The following is a 15,126-nucleotide window of genomic DNA, read 5'->3' on the forward strand; positions in this document are numbered from 1 at the left end:
CTTAATTTTTCTTGTCAGTATAAATTCTAATAATATAAAACATTTCCCCATCTCCCACTAGAATATGTACTCTGTGAAGGCAATATCCAAACATTTAGGAAAAGTAGGTTGACTAAAGGCATAAATTAAAAGTAAAGAAGTAGATGAGAAAACACTTTATGACATATAATCTTCTTCAGAAATTTTAGGAATTAGTTATTATTATGGAAAGAATGAATCTGTCATGAAATAAGCTTCGGTATGTAAAAGACAACACATCATTTGATGCCAGAATATTCTAAAGAAGTCAGTGCCCTGTCACCCAGCCCTTCCATTCTTTCATCCATTCATTCATTTACTTGTCCACAAAATTATGTTGGAGACCTAAGGTTAGGGACCAACATGAGATGACCTTCTAATATATTCATTTGACAAGTGTAATATCCAAGATGGGCCATGTGGCAGATCAATGAGTACTGATACATTCAGAGTTGAGTTTGCACTGCTTAAAAAATTTAAAAAAATAAAAAATGTTTACATGTAAAGCAGTGTTAATTTAGTAAGGATAGCCCAGATAGATTCACTGAGATTGAACTAATTGGCAAATAAATACTTTACTTTATCTGCCCCCCTCCACCAAACTGAGGACATTTTTTATGAGCAGTACAAAATAGCATCCAAATATGCTTCTGATTTTTCACTTTCATAGTTTAAAGATAACCAAACAGATTTTTGTAGAATGTATTTTTCTCCCTTAATTGCTCCAATATGGAAGATGCTCTGTTGGCAGATCAAAATGGCAGATGTCTTTTAATGCCCTGCCATTTTCACTTGTGTAAATAATCATGTTTCTTTTCTGCCTAAAATTCATTGCTGCAGTTTGCCTCACACAGAATAGAGTTTATCTGGGAACGTGCTGTCTCCCCAGTCCAACAACAACAACAACAACAACAACAAAATAAATAGATCTTCTTGATAGATCAGACATCATTCTTTCAAGGTTGTTTGTGGTCACTGACTTAACTAGTTAGCTTAAAGACCCCAAATGTCAATATCCCCCTGAATCTCTTGGTAATTTTCTTTGTCTTAAACTAAGAAATACGTGGGCAGTATGTTCTTTTTTCTCTATTTACCCTACCAACAAGGAGACATTTGTTTTCAAACATAAGTGGAAGCAGAGTTGATTATAAGAAATGTGATAAAATGTAACAATGAAAAGTCTCTTAATGCTAACAAACTGCATACTTCGATACCTCATACACACATGCTTGAATTTCACATGTACATGGATGATTATTCCTACCCTGTTACTCTTTATTGTACTTCTTATTTTGCAGATTACTCAGTCTGAAAGACAATCACTGGAAGAACAGTAGTGTGTAGCTCCCTAATTCAGAAAGAAGACATTATAGCCATCAGAGTCTTGGTCAATTATGTTCATTAGTATGTTAAGGCTCATCATTTATAGAATTTACATCATTGTAGCATTTCCTTTATTCCAAAATATTGGGAAAGTAATAGGCTTCTTCTTATCTCTTTCACATTAATTTGTTTGTGAAGGGTGTGTGTTGGTGTGTGTATGTGTGTGTCTAGAAATGCCATGGGAAAAGCTGTTGAACAAGGACCTCTGATTTTTTTCTGGGTCCCATTGCCACAAAATTCTTAGGTTTCTAAGAACTGTTCTTTTTTCTAGAAACTGAGTCTAGAAACAGGTTTTTTTTTGTTTTGTTTTTTGTTTTGTTTTTTTTTTTTTTGTTTTTGAGTCCAACTATAAGCTGCAATGGAGTTCAACTAATTTAACAATAGGTTCAACTAATTGAACAATAGGTTGTGGATATTAAAAAAGAAACTAGTTTAATTGGAATGCAATAATGTCAGTGTTCCAGGATCAATTGTGTGCTTATAAAATTCAATGAAACCTAGAGGACTTTGGATTCTAGTTCTATTATTTTCCATGTGCTTCTGAGAATTGCTTCTCTCTTCCTTCATTTTGTTTCCTATGAATCATTATACTCTTTGCACAGTTTGAAAAATTATTTGGGATAAGATATGTAAAAGTAACAAAGAACAGGATTTGCCCATATTAGCAGTTCAATCAATGTTACTTAATTAAATCTGCTTCAATTTAACTAATAGTAGTAACAGAATAAAAAGATAGCAAAATGAAGATATTTAGCAAAAGCAAAATCCACAATATAAATATAAGCAACATTGGTGAGGAGTTGAAGAAGATGGAAACTAGAAATGGACGGTGAGATAATGAATCAGTAAAATCTGACTGTGTGAAAAAGCCAAATTGATATGACATGCATTGGAAAGAATAGCATCCAGCCATTTATTCTGTCAACACACACAACACTGCTAAATGCCTAAATGCATAAAGATGAGTGAAAAGCTAAATAAGACAAGGCCCCTGCCCTCAAGGAGGTTACTGTCTGGTGAAGAGGTCAGACGTTCAATCACCGTGGGCTGTGAAATGTGCAAAATATGCAGTGATGACAGGTAGGTAGAGAGCTTATAGGGTGTTCAGCAAGGCAAGAAAATAGAGGTGTACACACGAGTTACTAAGTTAATCTAAGTTCATCATTGAACATTAGCAACACCAGGGGTATATTGCCACAAACTTTTAAAAATGTTCTACAAAATTTCTATGATTTCCGACTCTTGGATTGAAGATGGCAAACATTGACATCAAAACTTGAAATTAATTTTTCAAAATTCAAAAATGTAAATGAGTATAAAAGAAATCTAAATAATTAAATGCTCAAATGATGCCTTTTGTAATTGTATGCCCTATATACGTCTGAAATTATTAACGCTTACAACTGCTAAGACTTTTTAGACACACACTATGTATACATTTTATGTATGTGCTTATATATGCATATCTATCTATCTATCGATAGATAGATAGATAGATAGATAGATAGATAGATAGATAGATATGTGTGTGTGTGCACACATGGGCTCAGGAATATCTTTTCCATTATGTTGACAGAGCTATTGCCACATTTCTAAGGAAAGTGGCGTGGGCTAGAGCAAAGTATTCTGCTAGTGACCGAATACCTGTCCTCAAGTGTGTGGGAGCTTTTCATGTGGTAGATAGATCTATTTACTCTTGAGATTTGAGCAGAAATGTAGAGTAGGCAGATTTGGGTCAGCAGTGAACAAAATATCTCCCTGGGAGCAAGACTTGGCCTACATTCTTGGCTTCCCATCAGTCTCCAGAGAGGATCCCCAGACTGAAGCGCCCTGTGGCCTTTTTTTGTAGGATAGAATGTCTCTGATCAGGTCAAGCTGTGAGGATTCTTTAACTTCAGAGAAGAGATGGGCTGAGGAAAAGGACTGGTAAGGAAGAGCATCTGCAGAGCCTTAGGGAAGCTGCTGGGCTGCTGATGCTATTCCCTCAGATAAGTCTCTCTCCTGACCCCACAGTGAAGGCAGAGGGTCCTGGCCCTTTGCTTTGGTGCTTCCTGTTTTCAGGTTTTCGATGTATAGGAGCTAGGCCCAAATATTGCCCACTTTGATCTGCTCCAAATTTTTTCCTTTTTCTTCCCCCTAATTGCAGGGTTGTCACCCAGTGCAGTCTGTCTATCAGGGACTTTTTTTTTTTCTCTCTCCATTCTAATGTTCCCCTTGAATGCCAGGCTTATGTATTTCTCCACTGGGCTATATCATCATCATAACCCTATAGATATCCTTTTTTTTCTCTCTCCATTCTAATGTTCCCATTGAATGCCAGGCTTATGTATTTCTCCACTGGGTTATATCATCATCATAACCAATACAGGGAATACCTATATTGGTATTCCCCTGTTGGTACTATGGAGATCATCATTATCAGGAACTTTTATATTTTATTAGTATAATTAAAATGTGTACAGGTAAAAGCAGCATGCAATTAGGAGTCCAGGTTAAACTAAAACTTAGAAGCCTGAATTTACTTTTCCATGAGTAGAAACACTACAATTTGTGCATTATATATTCTAGTAATTAATGGCCCCATTTGCAAGTTTTGTCCTAAGTAGGGGAAAACATAAAACTGGTTACATATCTGTGGCCAGGGATGAGAACACTGGTATCAAGATGAAAAACCAAGATGCCTGAAAAACATTTTCTTGTCATAGGAAATAACTTGCCCAGGACTGAAGAATATGAAATATTTTCTTACCTTTGAATGAAGAGTCCTTCTGCATAGGCAATTACATTCAAAGCTACAATGACATTTCCAAGAATTCACTTTCTTCTCTTTGCCAATAAGTTCTTCTTCCTCATTAGTGTACTGCTCAAAGAGAAGAACTTCCCAGAAAAGAATTAATATTTACTGAGCCTCTCCAATAGACTGGCAACTGTACTAAGTAGCATTATGAATGGAATGAAATTTAACCTGAAAGTATTAGTTTCACAGATAAGAATATGGAACACCAAGACACCTCTTTAATATGTTTAAAGTCAGGCAATTAATATGTACAAGATTCAAGATTCAAACCCACTTCTGTTTGACCCCAAAAACTGAGTTTTTTACTTCTTAGAATCCTTATGTAAGAAAAAGATCTGAGAAATCTCTATGAAAATGTTAAAATTGATGGAATATTTGTCTTTCATCTTATTTGTTTCATCTTATTAACCTGGAGCCAATCTGACACTTTTATGGAAATACATCCTCACTGAACATCTTTTTATCTTGTGTTATCCATAAACCTCAGTAATGCATATGTCCAATGGAAGGGGGCCCACTACAAGATGGAGACGGAGTTTAAAGCTAGTATGTAGTCAAACAGAATTAAAAATTGGTTTCTATTCAAGAGATTCTGTTATTGTCAGTTTGTTTCCATTTCTATTTCTGTGTCCCTGCTTGTTTTTCATGAAGTTCCTGACCATAGTGGCTATTTTTTTTCTTCTTTTTAGAGACAGGGTCTCATTCTGTCAGCCACGGTGTAGTGCAGTGGTGCAATCATAGCTCACTGTAGTCTTGGACTCCTGGGCTCAGATACTGACTCTGGTGTCAGTATCCTAAGTAGATAGGGCTATAGATGCTGGTCACCCTGCCTAGATAATTGTTTAACTTCTTATTTTTTGTAGAGACAAGGTCTCGCTATGTTGCCCAGGCTGGTCTAAAACTCCTAGCTTCAAGAGATTCTCCCACCTCAGCCTCCCAAAGTGTCAAGATTACAGGTGTGAACTGCTATACCAACCCATAGTGGATTTTTTTTTTTTTTGATTCAGAGTCTCATTCTGTCTCCCAGGTTGGAGTGCAGTGGCACAGTCTTAGCTCACTGCAATCTCCACCTCCCAGGTTCAAGAGATTCTCTTGCTTCAGCCTCCTGAGTAACTGGAGTTACAGGCATGCCCCATCATACCCAGCTATTTTTTGTATTTTTTTTAATATTGAGAGGGTTTTGCTATGTTGGTCAGGCTAGTCTCAAACTCATGGCCTCAAGGGATCTGCCTGCCTTGTTCTCCCAAGTGCTGGGATTACAGGCATAAGCCACCACACCAGGCCATAGTGACTATTTTAATCAGTGATCAGAGTGGTCACAAGAAAGGCAGGCCATGATACTGAAATGCCACTCAGAAGTGCCACTTCTAAGAGCAGGCTGACACTCCCATTGGTGGGAGTGGAGCAACTGCTCCCATTGGTGGAGCAACCTGGATCTAAAGGGGGAATATTTTATTGACTCAAGTGACATAGACCACTTAAGTGCCAAACCAGGCTGCTAGACACGTCTCCTGCCCACCGTGTTCACCTTTGCCAGCTCACCAGCCCTGGAGGTTTTCAATAATGGTTGTTCAGTTTTCTGGTAGAAGGATTCCCTGAGCCTTCTGGGAGCACAGCGCAGAGGATAAACACTGGTTTCTATCATGTTATTTAGTTCCGTAACAACCCCATGAGGCGTGCTTGCTATCAAAGATTCTCCTAATTTTAAAGATGAACAAATGAGACTCTAGATGAGGAAAATTACCCAATCAAAAGCAGATAATTAGTATTTGCCCACAAACCCTTAGCTCATTTATTTCCCACTTCTTCAACTGTTCTTAAAATCCATTTGTAAAGCATGTTTTAATAGCAGAAAATTTAAAAGTTCTTATGATTCTACTGATCTAACACTCAAGGACTGTAAATAAATGGTTTGGTCAGCTGGGTACTTTGATGAGCTTTTATGTAGTGGTTTCTATGTGTCTGAGAGGATTCAGTCATTCAGAATATGAAACATTTTGAATTCACATGCCAATATCATGCCCAGATCGATGTTTGCCATTGGTGTTTGAGGTTCAAGTACCTTCTTCTATAAGCCAAGCTGCTGTGATCTGGAAGTGCAGGTCTGCATGGATGGCACACTGAAGCATAGATTTTAAATTATGACTTCTACAAGTGTATGAAAACAAAAGTACTCTGTTCCCATATTCTCCAGCCATGGCACCATGGGTAACAGAGTAGGACCCAGTATATAAACCAAGCAAGTCATCTGCTGGGCATGTCACAAATATCAGACACTTAGCTTTAACCTAGCAATTCAGTTAAATTTTTAACATTCATTTTTATTCATTTCAGATCATTAAAATGGAGTAGATAGTGTAACTTTCAATTTGTGAGAGTCTAATTTGACTGTAAAAACATACGAGAAGAGAAAATATATTTTGAATTAATTTATTATAGATATGTAATTGTTGTTGTGATTGGTAAGTATGGAACAATGGTATGTACTGCCTAGAGCAGGAAAGAACCTCAGGTGACTGAATTTTCACTTGCCATTTTACTTGATTAGCTTACTTTTGTTTTTTTCATTCTATTTCATAGTATGTACATTTTTTTGTATAATTTTCCCCAGTAATAAGAGGAATGTATACCAAACATACAAAATTCAGAAAATACAGAATTGAGGGCTTGTTCCATGTTGTTTTGGATGAAATGTTGGCAGTGAAGGACAGAGAATTGGTCGTTATAGGGTCTACTAGAGCCAGAGAGTACCAAACCTCACCATCTGCAATTCTCAGAATTTCTGCTCATCCCTAAATAAGACTGAATCTGCCGTGTGTGTGTGTGTGTGTGTGTGTGTGTGTGTGTGTGTGTGTAAAATCAACAGAAAATAAATCATAATAGGCCTTCCATATTCATGGGCTCCACATTTGTGAATTCAGCCAACCAAACATCGAATATATTTAGGGGGAAAAAAAACAGAAAACAACAAAAAATTGCAATACAACAATAAAAAATAATACAAAATTTGAAACTACAGCATATAATAACTACATAGCACTTGTATTGGGTATTATAAAAAATCTAGAGATCATTTAACACATATGGGAGTATGTGTGTATGTTATATGCAAATACTATGCCATTGTATATAAGGGATTTGAGCATCCCTGGATTTTGGTATAAAGGGGAGGATCCTAGAACTAATCCCCTGCAGATATCAAGGGAAAATTATACATTTTTTTAACCCAAAATATATTAAATAATTTAGAAAGTCTGAGATTTTTTTTACCTACTACAGGAGCTAATTCAGGATCCTGTCAATTTAAAGTCTACCAGCTATTGGGCTGTGATGCTAGTCACAGCATTCATATTGCTGTAAACTCTGATTCTTAACCCACAAACAGAGGAAGACCATACAAGGAGTTCACTGTATGTCTGTATGCATGTATGTGTAATTTGATGGAACATACTAAAAATTTCTACTGTTTTTTAATAGCAATGATTTCCCACTAGAAAGTACATCTTAGAAATAGTTTCAGCTAACAGATAAAACATGATGAGGAAGCATTTTGGAGACAGAGGCTACACAAGATTGGGAAATACAGAAAGCCAACATCTGGAATTTTGGTTAAACCCTTCCCAGAATACAGTTTTGCCATTTGTTCAACAAATATTTATTGAATGTCTGCTCTGTTTCTGGCCCTGGAGAGACTGAGATGAATCAGATAAAAATCCCCTATTCTCAAGAAGTTCACAGTCTCACGGAGGTCAAAGTGGTTATGTCAACAAATCATGACAGAAGAGTAGGCTATGTATTTCTTGAAGAATAGACAGCGTGATGGGTCACACAGGAGATGACGGGAGAGGTCTTGGATGGCTTCCCTGAAGAGGTAACTTTTGAATTCTATTTTGAGGCCTGAGAAGTTCAACTGTTATAAAAACGAAGAGGTATTTTGAGCAAGAGAGCAATGGATAAAAAGACCAGGTACAGGGAAGAATGTGGCATTCTTGGGGGACAAAACTGAATTCTTCATGTCAGGCTGAACTGGTCCATATGGAAAAACGTAGGATGTGAGCCTGGAAGGCAAGGTGAAGTCCAGGTTAGGGAAATAATCGCTGATAGTCCACTATGCAGGCAGAGGTGCACTGTGGTATGTGAGCAACAAACTTCAAAACATTCTAAGCAGGAGGAGTGAGCTACATGTTTAATTGGGTAGCTGATGGTGTTGGGGTCTTAAAGAAACCGTGAATCTCCTGCAAGGGTTATAAAAATAGTTGCTCTCTTTAAATCATGTCTATTTCCATGACTAATGAGTGGATTCATAGTTTGGGTAAGATTTGAAGGTGGACTTGGGATTTCTTTTTCAAAAATACACAAACAAAAATTGGCTAAATGCTTGTCATAAAGTAGGAAGTTTGCACAAGAGAAAGAAGCTTTGTTCTTTTTTTTCTCGTACTCACTTGAATATTTAATGATTAACATTTCCTGTGCTAACACAGAGTAGATTGCTGAAGCTCATGCTTTCTTGTGGCATTTGAAGAAGGGACAATACCCAATCAGGGAATTTCCTTCAATAGCAAGCCTGCCACACCGTTTTCTGTGGGAAAACATAGGATGTGAGCCTAGAAAGCGAAGTGAAGTCTGGGTTAGGGAAATAATATCTAATTGTACACCAGGCAGTCAGAGGTGTGCTGAGTCATGGGAGCAACAAACTTCAAATCATTCTAAGCAGGAGGAGTGACATGTTTAACTGGCTGGCGGCAGGTGGTGGGGGAATTCCCTTCGCTGGCAAGCCTGACACATCATTTTCTCCTCGGCTTTTCCCCTTTCTTCCGTGGCAATTCCCCACCAAATCCCAAAGAGTCTATTTCTGAGATTTGTTCCAAAATGCAGATAGTTTGTTTTGTGATCCTGTCATGCCAAATGACGGTGGCTTCTGCAGATACTTAGATGAAAGAATAAGTAAGAACGATTCTGGTGGTTCACCTCTATGATAAGAGAGTGCCCTCAGACCTGCAGAGGAGAGAGCCTCTGTGATTCCAACGGTCTTGACCGGGTGCCCGGCCTGTCTCCCCTCTTTCTGCAGATAACACAGCAGGCGTGTACGCCCGGCGTGGAGGCTTCAGTCGGCAGAAGCAGGACTTGTATCTCCTGCCCATAGTCATCAGCGATGGTGGCATCCCGCCCATGAGTAGCACCAACACTCTCACCATCAAAGTCTGCGGGTGCGACGTGAACGGGGCGCTGCTCTCCTGCAATGCAGAGGCCTACATCCTGAACGCCGGCCTGAGCACGGGCGCGCTGATCGCCATCCTCGCCTGCATCGTCATTCTGCTGGGTAAGGGCGCTTCCTGGTCCCCTGCAGGAAGAGCCTGGTAACCGGATGCCCCTCCTTGAAACATGCTTCTCAAGTACAGGCTGGTAACCAGGACCCTGCTATGAGTGTCGACACAGTTTAAGACAAGAAGTGGGGTAGAGGGCTGGGGTGGGTTTGCGGGGGCGTGGTCGGGGACGTCTGCTTCATGCATTTGATGGAGTACTGGGGGGAGCAGGCAACCGAACCAGCAGGTTCCAGCAGAGAACAGGGAAGGAAGGTCATGATGAACGTTTTGCCTGGCCGTCACAGGGCTGTATAGCAGGAGTCAGCAGGGGACTTCAGGGACATGGGAGAAGGTTTGGCATAAGAGGAATTTGGGCAGAAACCTGCTGTATTAGCAATGGTTTTGTGTCACAAGGAAAAAGAAGAAGGCTTACGGACATTAGGCACACAAGGAGGAACAAAAGACAGCATAGGAAGGACTTGGGAACTGCAAGAAGGAAGAAGCAGGACTCTAACCCCTCCACTAATGATCGTACATAACATCTGTGCTAACACCTCAGCTCATGGGGACCCCTTGGAAGCTTTTCCTGCACCTGCTTTCTGGGTTCGGCGCCTCTCTTCTGCACTTGTGTCTTATCTGTGGCTTATTCTGTTAAAAAAAAAATAACTATTTGCTGGTGCTCATAACATCTGTCATTGCTGGACCTCAGGAAGATCATTTTGTCCCAGAGTCTCAGAACTCTGAGACAAAATCAGGATTCAAACTCATACATGCCTGACACCAAACCTACACTTTTCCCATGGTGTTTGGTTCTACCTCCAATGAATTCACGGAGCTTTACTCCATAGGAAAGAGGCAGTGAGTTCAGTTCAGCAAATAGTTATTGGGTATTATCTGGGCAACAGACCCTATGTTAGATCCTGAGGGCTAAAAAGAAATGTGATCTCTGTGCTCAGCAGGTTCACAGTATGTCAAGGTAAGTATGCTTGAAGAGATAAACTCTTTACTCCATAGGAAAGAGCCAGTGAGTTCAGTTTACCAAATAGTTATTGGGTATTCTCTGGGCAACAGGCCCTGTGTTAGGTCCTGAGGGATAAGGAGAAGAACTCTGTGAGATCTCTGTGCTCCACAGGTTCACAGTATGTCAAGGAAAGTATGCATGAAGAAACAAACTGAGGCACACGGTGGGTGCTATAATAGGGATATGAACACAAGCTGGTTGGGGCACAGAGTAGAAAGCACCTGACATTGCCTGGGAAGGTCAGAGAAATCTTTCTGGGGGATGTGACACACAGGTTGGCTGCTGAAAGAGTTGCCCAGCTGAGGACAGAGGCTTGGATAGATGAATATTTCAAACAGAGGAAGTAAAATACAAAAACCCCTAAAAAAATTCATGGCGGAGGAAATGGATGTGTGAACCATGTGATACATGTTACAATGAGGGTAAGAACAGGACCAGGCTGGTGCATGAAGAAGGTACCAGTAGTCCTGTCTGGTGTCAGGATGGGAGGCCAGGAAATACATCCATGATGAAAGGAAAAATGAGTCCACCAAGCAGAGAAAGTGAAAAGGAGTGGTCTGTGTGAGTGGAAGTGCCCACGAGAACAAGGCACAGAGCTTTGGGATCCATATGAAGTCCAGGGAAAAAACAATCTCTCATCCCTGCTTCTCAGAGCAATGGTGGAGCCAGAGGGGGCACACTTGGCATGCCAAATTCAGCCGCAAACATTTTCTTCAACCTTCCCAGGTGTGTGGGAGAGCCTTTTAATGGAACATGGTAGAGGCCTCTTGGGGAACAGAGGGAATCAATGAAGAATTAAACTGTGGCTGAACTTTTCTTACCCCTCCTAAGTTGCCCAAACTTAATGGAATCACCTCTCCCAGGGAAGACAGATTGCTTTACCTGGGGTTCCAGCTGATGCTCTTTTCCTATGCTGAAATAAACAGAAGGTTTTGTCTTCTGGGGCTTTATAAACTTCCTTTCCTCTCTGTGGTGGCTACAAAGAATCCAGCCACACTTATGATAAGATTTCCCATTAAGTTAGCATAGGATCAATGTTCTTTCTCAGACATTGGCAGGAGCTAGCCATCACCCCCTATAAGAGGCAGGCTCTGAGGTCTCTGCATGTCCTCATTTTTAAACCTTGGAAAAACAGCTACCATTTTTTTGCAAAGAGAAATTGACATTACCCACTTTCAAGAGACTACAGACCAACATATGCAGAATTGTCCTAGTTCTTAGGAAGATGACTTCTAAGTGGTATCTGGATTCATTTGTTAAAAGTTCAAAATAGTCCCAACCTCCCAATTTGTTGGGTGTAATGTGTTCATGGCAGCATTTGTAGAAGAAGAGCCAGATGGGGGTCAGTTTTATGCATCATTGGGAATTGCAGGCAAAGCTTTCATTTCCTATGCTGTTTCCAGTTCTCAGCATTTGTATCCCATGGTTTGCGGTAAGCAGAGTTCCTCTGGTAGAAGAATCCAGGAATACTGGACTTCACAAATGCTTACTTTCTTTTTCTGTCCCTGCAGTCATCGTAGTATTGTTCGTGACCCTGAGAAGGCAAAAGAAAGAACCACTCATTGTCTTTGAGGAAGAAGATGTCCGTGAGAACATCATTACTTATGATGATGAAGGGGGTGGGGAAGAAGACACAGAAGCCTTTGATATTGCCACCCTCCAGAATCCTGATGGTATCAATGGATTTATCCCCCGCAAAGACATCAAACCTGAGTATCAGTACATGCCTAGACCTGGTCTCCGGCCAGCACCCAGCAGCGTGGATGTCGATGACTTCATCAATACAAGAATACAAGAGGCAGACAATGACCCCACGGCCCCTCCTTATGACTCCATTCAAATCTATGGTTATGAAGGCAGGGGCTCAGTGGCCGGGTCCCTGAGCTCCCTAGAGTCAGCCACCACAGATTCAGACTTGGACTATGATTATCTACAGAACTGGGGACCTCGTTTTAAGAAACTAGCAGACTTATATGGTTCCAAAGACACTTTTGATGATGATTCTTAACAATAACAATACAAATTTGGCCTTAAGAACTGTGTCTGGCGTTCTCAAGAATCTAGAAGATGTGTAAACAGGTATTTTTTTAAAACAAGGAAAGGCTCATTTAAAACAGGCAAAGTTTTACAGAGAGGACACATTTAATAAAACTGCGAGGACATCAAAGTGGTAAATACTGTGAAATACCTTTTCTCACAAAAAGGCAAATATTGAAGTTGTTTATCAACTTCACTAGGAAAAAAAAACACTTGGCATACAAAATATTTAAGTGAAGGAGAAGTCTAATGGTGAACTGACAATGAAGGGAAATTGTTTATGTGTTATGAACATCTAAGTCTTTCTTCTTTTTTAAGTTGTCAAAGAAGCTTCCACAAAATTAGAAAGGACAACAGTTCTGAGCTGTAATTTCGCCTTAAACTCTGGACACTCTATATGTAGTGCATTTTTAAACTTGAAATATATAATATTCAGCCAGCTTAAACCCATACAATGTATGTACAATACAATGTACAATTATGTCTCTTGAGCATCAATCTTGTTACTGCTGATTCTTGTAAATCTTTTTGCTTCTACTTTCATCTTAAACTAATACGTGCCAGATATAACTGTCTTGTTTCAGTGAGAGACGCCCTATTTCTATGTCATTTTTAATGTATCTATTTGTACAATTTTAAAGTTCTTATTTTAGTATACATACAAATATCAGTATTCTGACATTTAAGAAAATGTTACGGCATCACACTTATATTTTATGAACATTGTACTGTTGCTTTAATATGAGCTTCAATATAAGAAGCAACCTTTGAAATAAAAAAAGATTCTTTTTTAATTCTGGGTTTGATTCTTAACATTGAAAAAAACGTTAAGTATTTCTAATGATCCATTTATATTTCTAATTTAATTGTGATCTTTTAATAACCCTATTTATGATCTGTTGTAGTCTGTCTACTGCTTTTATTGTTTATTTAAAATCAAGTATGTTTTACAAATGTTTTTTCAGATAAGATTCTGTAACGTCATGTAAAGCTTTTTTGTGCATTCTTGGTGTTAACCTCCTGGCTTCTCTTCACACACATCTTCTGAAAAGAAGGATGTGAAAGAATTAGTTCAGTCTATGACTTTGCAATATGTCTTATATAATATGCATTTATCTTGTATATCAATAATTTGATGGCCATGAGAGATGAATCCATGAGGGAATGGAGCAATCAGAACTCTCATGTTCCAGGTATACATTCTGTATCCCACACTGAGCATTGGGGGCCTGGGGGACTAGAGTCAAAATATAAATTTTCCCCAGACTCAAATGTTATTCTATTTTTTCTTTTGTTGAACCTACCAGGCTATTGTAAGACTCTGACAGTTGAAACTGGGTATTTTTCCTACTGTAATTTTAACTAATTGTAAAATGATGTGGCATTTTAAGTTTTAATAAGAGAAAGGGCGATTCATTTCAAAATTCATTCATTTGTTTAGAATATGCTTAGGACCGTAAGCTCAGAATGAAGGCAGGGACCATGTGGGATTCTGAGAGTCAATGCCTTTTGGTCCGGGAGTTTGTCTATAGCACCCTGCCTCCCAGCTAGTTTCTAGTTTCTTGAGGGATTGAAACTTACCTGAAGGGCATTTCACCTGTTCAGTTGGGCCAAAGGTCAAAACGTAGCAATACTTGGGGAAAGACCACACAAAGTCACACTACAAGTACTTTCCCTCTTTCCCCCTAAACACAGGGCACATGCTTTTTCTTGGATTGCAGACAATTTTTTTACAGTTTTTTTTTTCTGACTTTATTGTGAAAGTTTGTGTTTCAAGCATTTCTTGATACCATGTTTTGTACTATTTTTATGATTTAATCAGCATGCATACAAAGAAATGTTTTTTATGAAGTGCTCACTTCCATTTTACTTTGCATTTAAATCAAATTGGTCTGAACATTTCAATGGAATAAATTCTGTGGACAACGTCACTTTAGAAACTTTCATCTCAGTGAAGGATTACGCATTCTCAATACTTCCATAATTGCAGGTTGTGTTCATTTTTTATATAGTTTTTGTAATCCAAAGAATATTTTGCTAGATTTGCACAGATCTCCGATTGAATTTACAATGAAGAAATAACTCAAAAGGAATATGAATAGCATTTAAATAAGTATACAGCTGTAAGTAACCCTGTCACCATGGATGATCCTTTTCTCTAGGAATGTGTTTGGATTAGAGATGACAACTACATTTTTGCATTTTTATGTTGAAGTCTTTTTTAAAAAGGCTGTTTACCTTTCAGTAGTTAAGAATACTTGTTTTTCTTTTTCTTTTTACCTTTTATTTTTTCTTTAAGCCTCTATTGTTTGTAGAACACTCTTAGAAACTTGGAAATAAAATGTCTTTCCCAACTAGTGGAGTCATTTTTCATTTGGAACACATTGCCTTAAAAGCAGTCTTAATTTAAATAGTCCTTCCTTATTTCGAAAGTAATCACTGATTTATACCATCTATGCAGCGGAAAGAAGGAATATGTCTCTGTTTTTTTCCTCAAGTAATGGGTATAGTTTGTATTCATCATTTATTCATTGATTCATTTATTGATTCATCTTATTTTGTAAACC

The 15,126-nt window shown here is 38.7% G+C and overlaps 1 protein-coding gene across 1 annotated transcript in view; it reads left to right on the plus strand.

Moving 5' to 3' along the window:
* Nucleotides 1-14,913, plus strand: part of CDH11 (cadherin 11) — a 54,783-nt gene extending 39,870 nt beyond the window's left edge. Inside the window, exons 10-11 of the mRNA XM_010346730.3 lie at nucleotides 9,267-9,518; nucleotides 12,034-14,913. Of these exons, the coding sequence (XP_010345032.1) occupies nucleotides 9,267-9,518; nucleotides 12,034-12,530 (749 nt within the window). The 3' untranslated portion in view covers nucleotides 12,531-14,913. The remainder of the gene's footprint in view (nucleotides 1-9,266; nucleotides 9,519-12,033) is intronic.
* Nucleotides 14,914-15,126: the final 213 nt, after the last annotated feature.

The sequence above is a fragment of the Saimiri boliviensis genome, chromosome 1 (genome assembly GCF_048565385.1).
Source record: "Saimiri boliviensis isolate mSaiBol1 chromosome 1, mSaiBol1.pri, whole genome shotgun sequence".
Taxonomy (NCBI): domain Eukaryota; kingdom Metazoa; phylum Chordata; class Mammalia; order Primates; family Cebidae; genus Saimiri; species Saimiri boliviensis.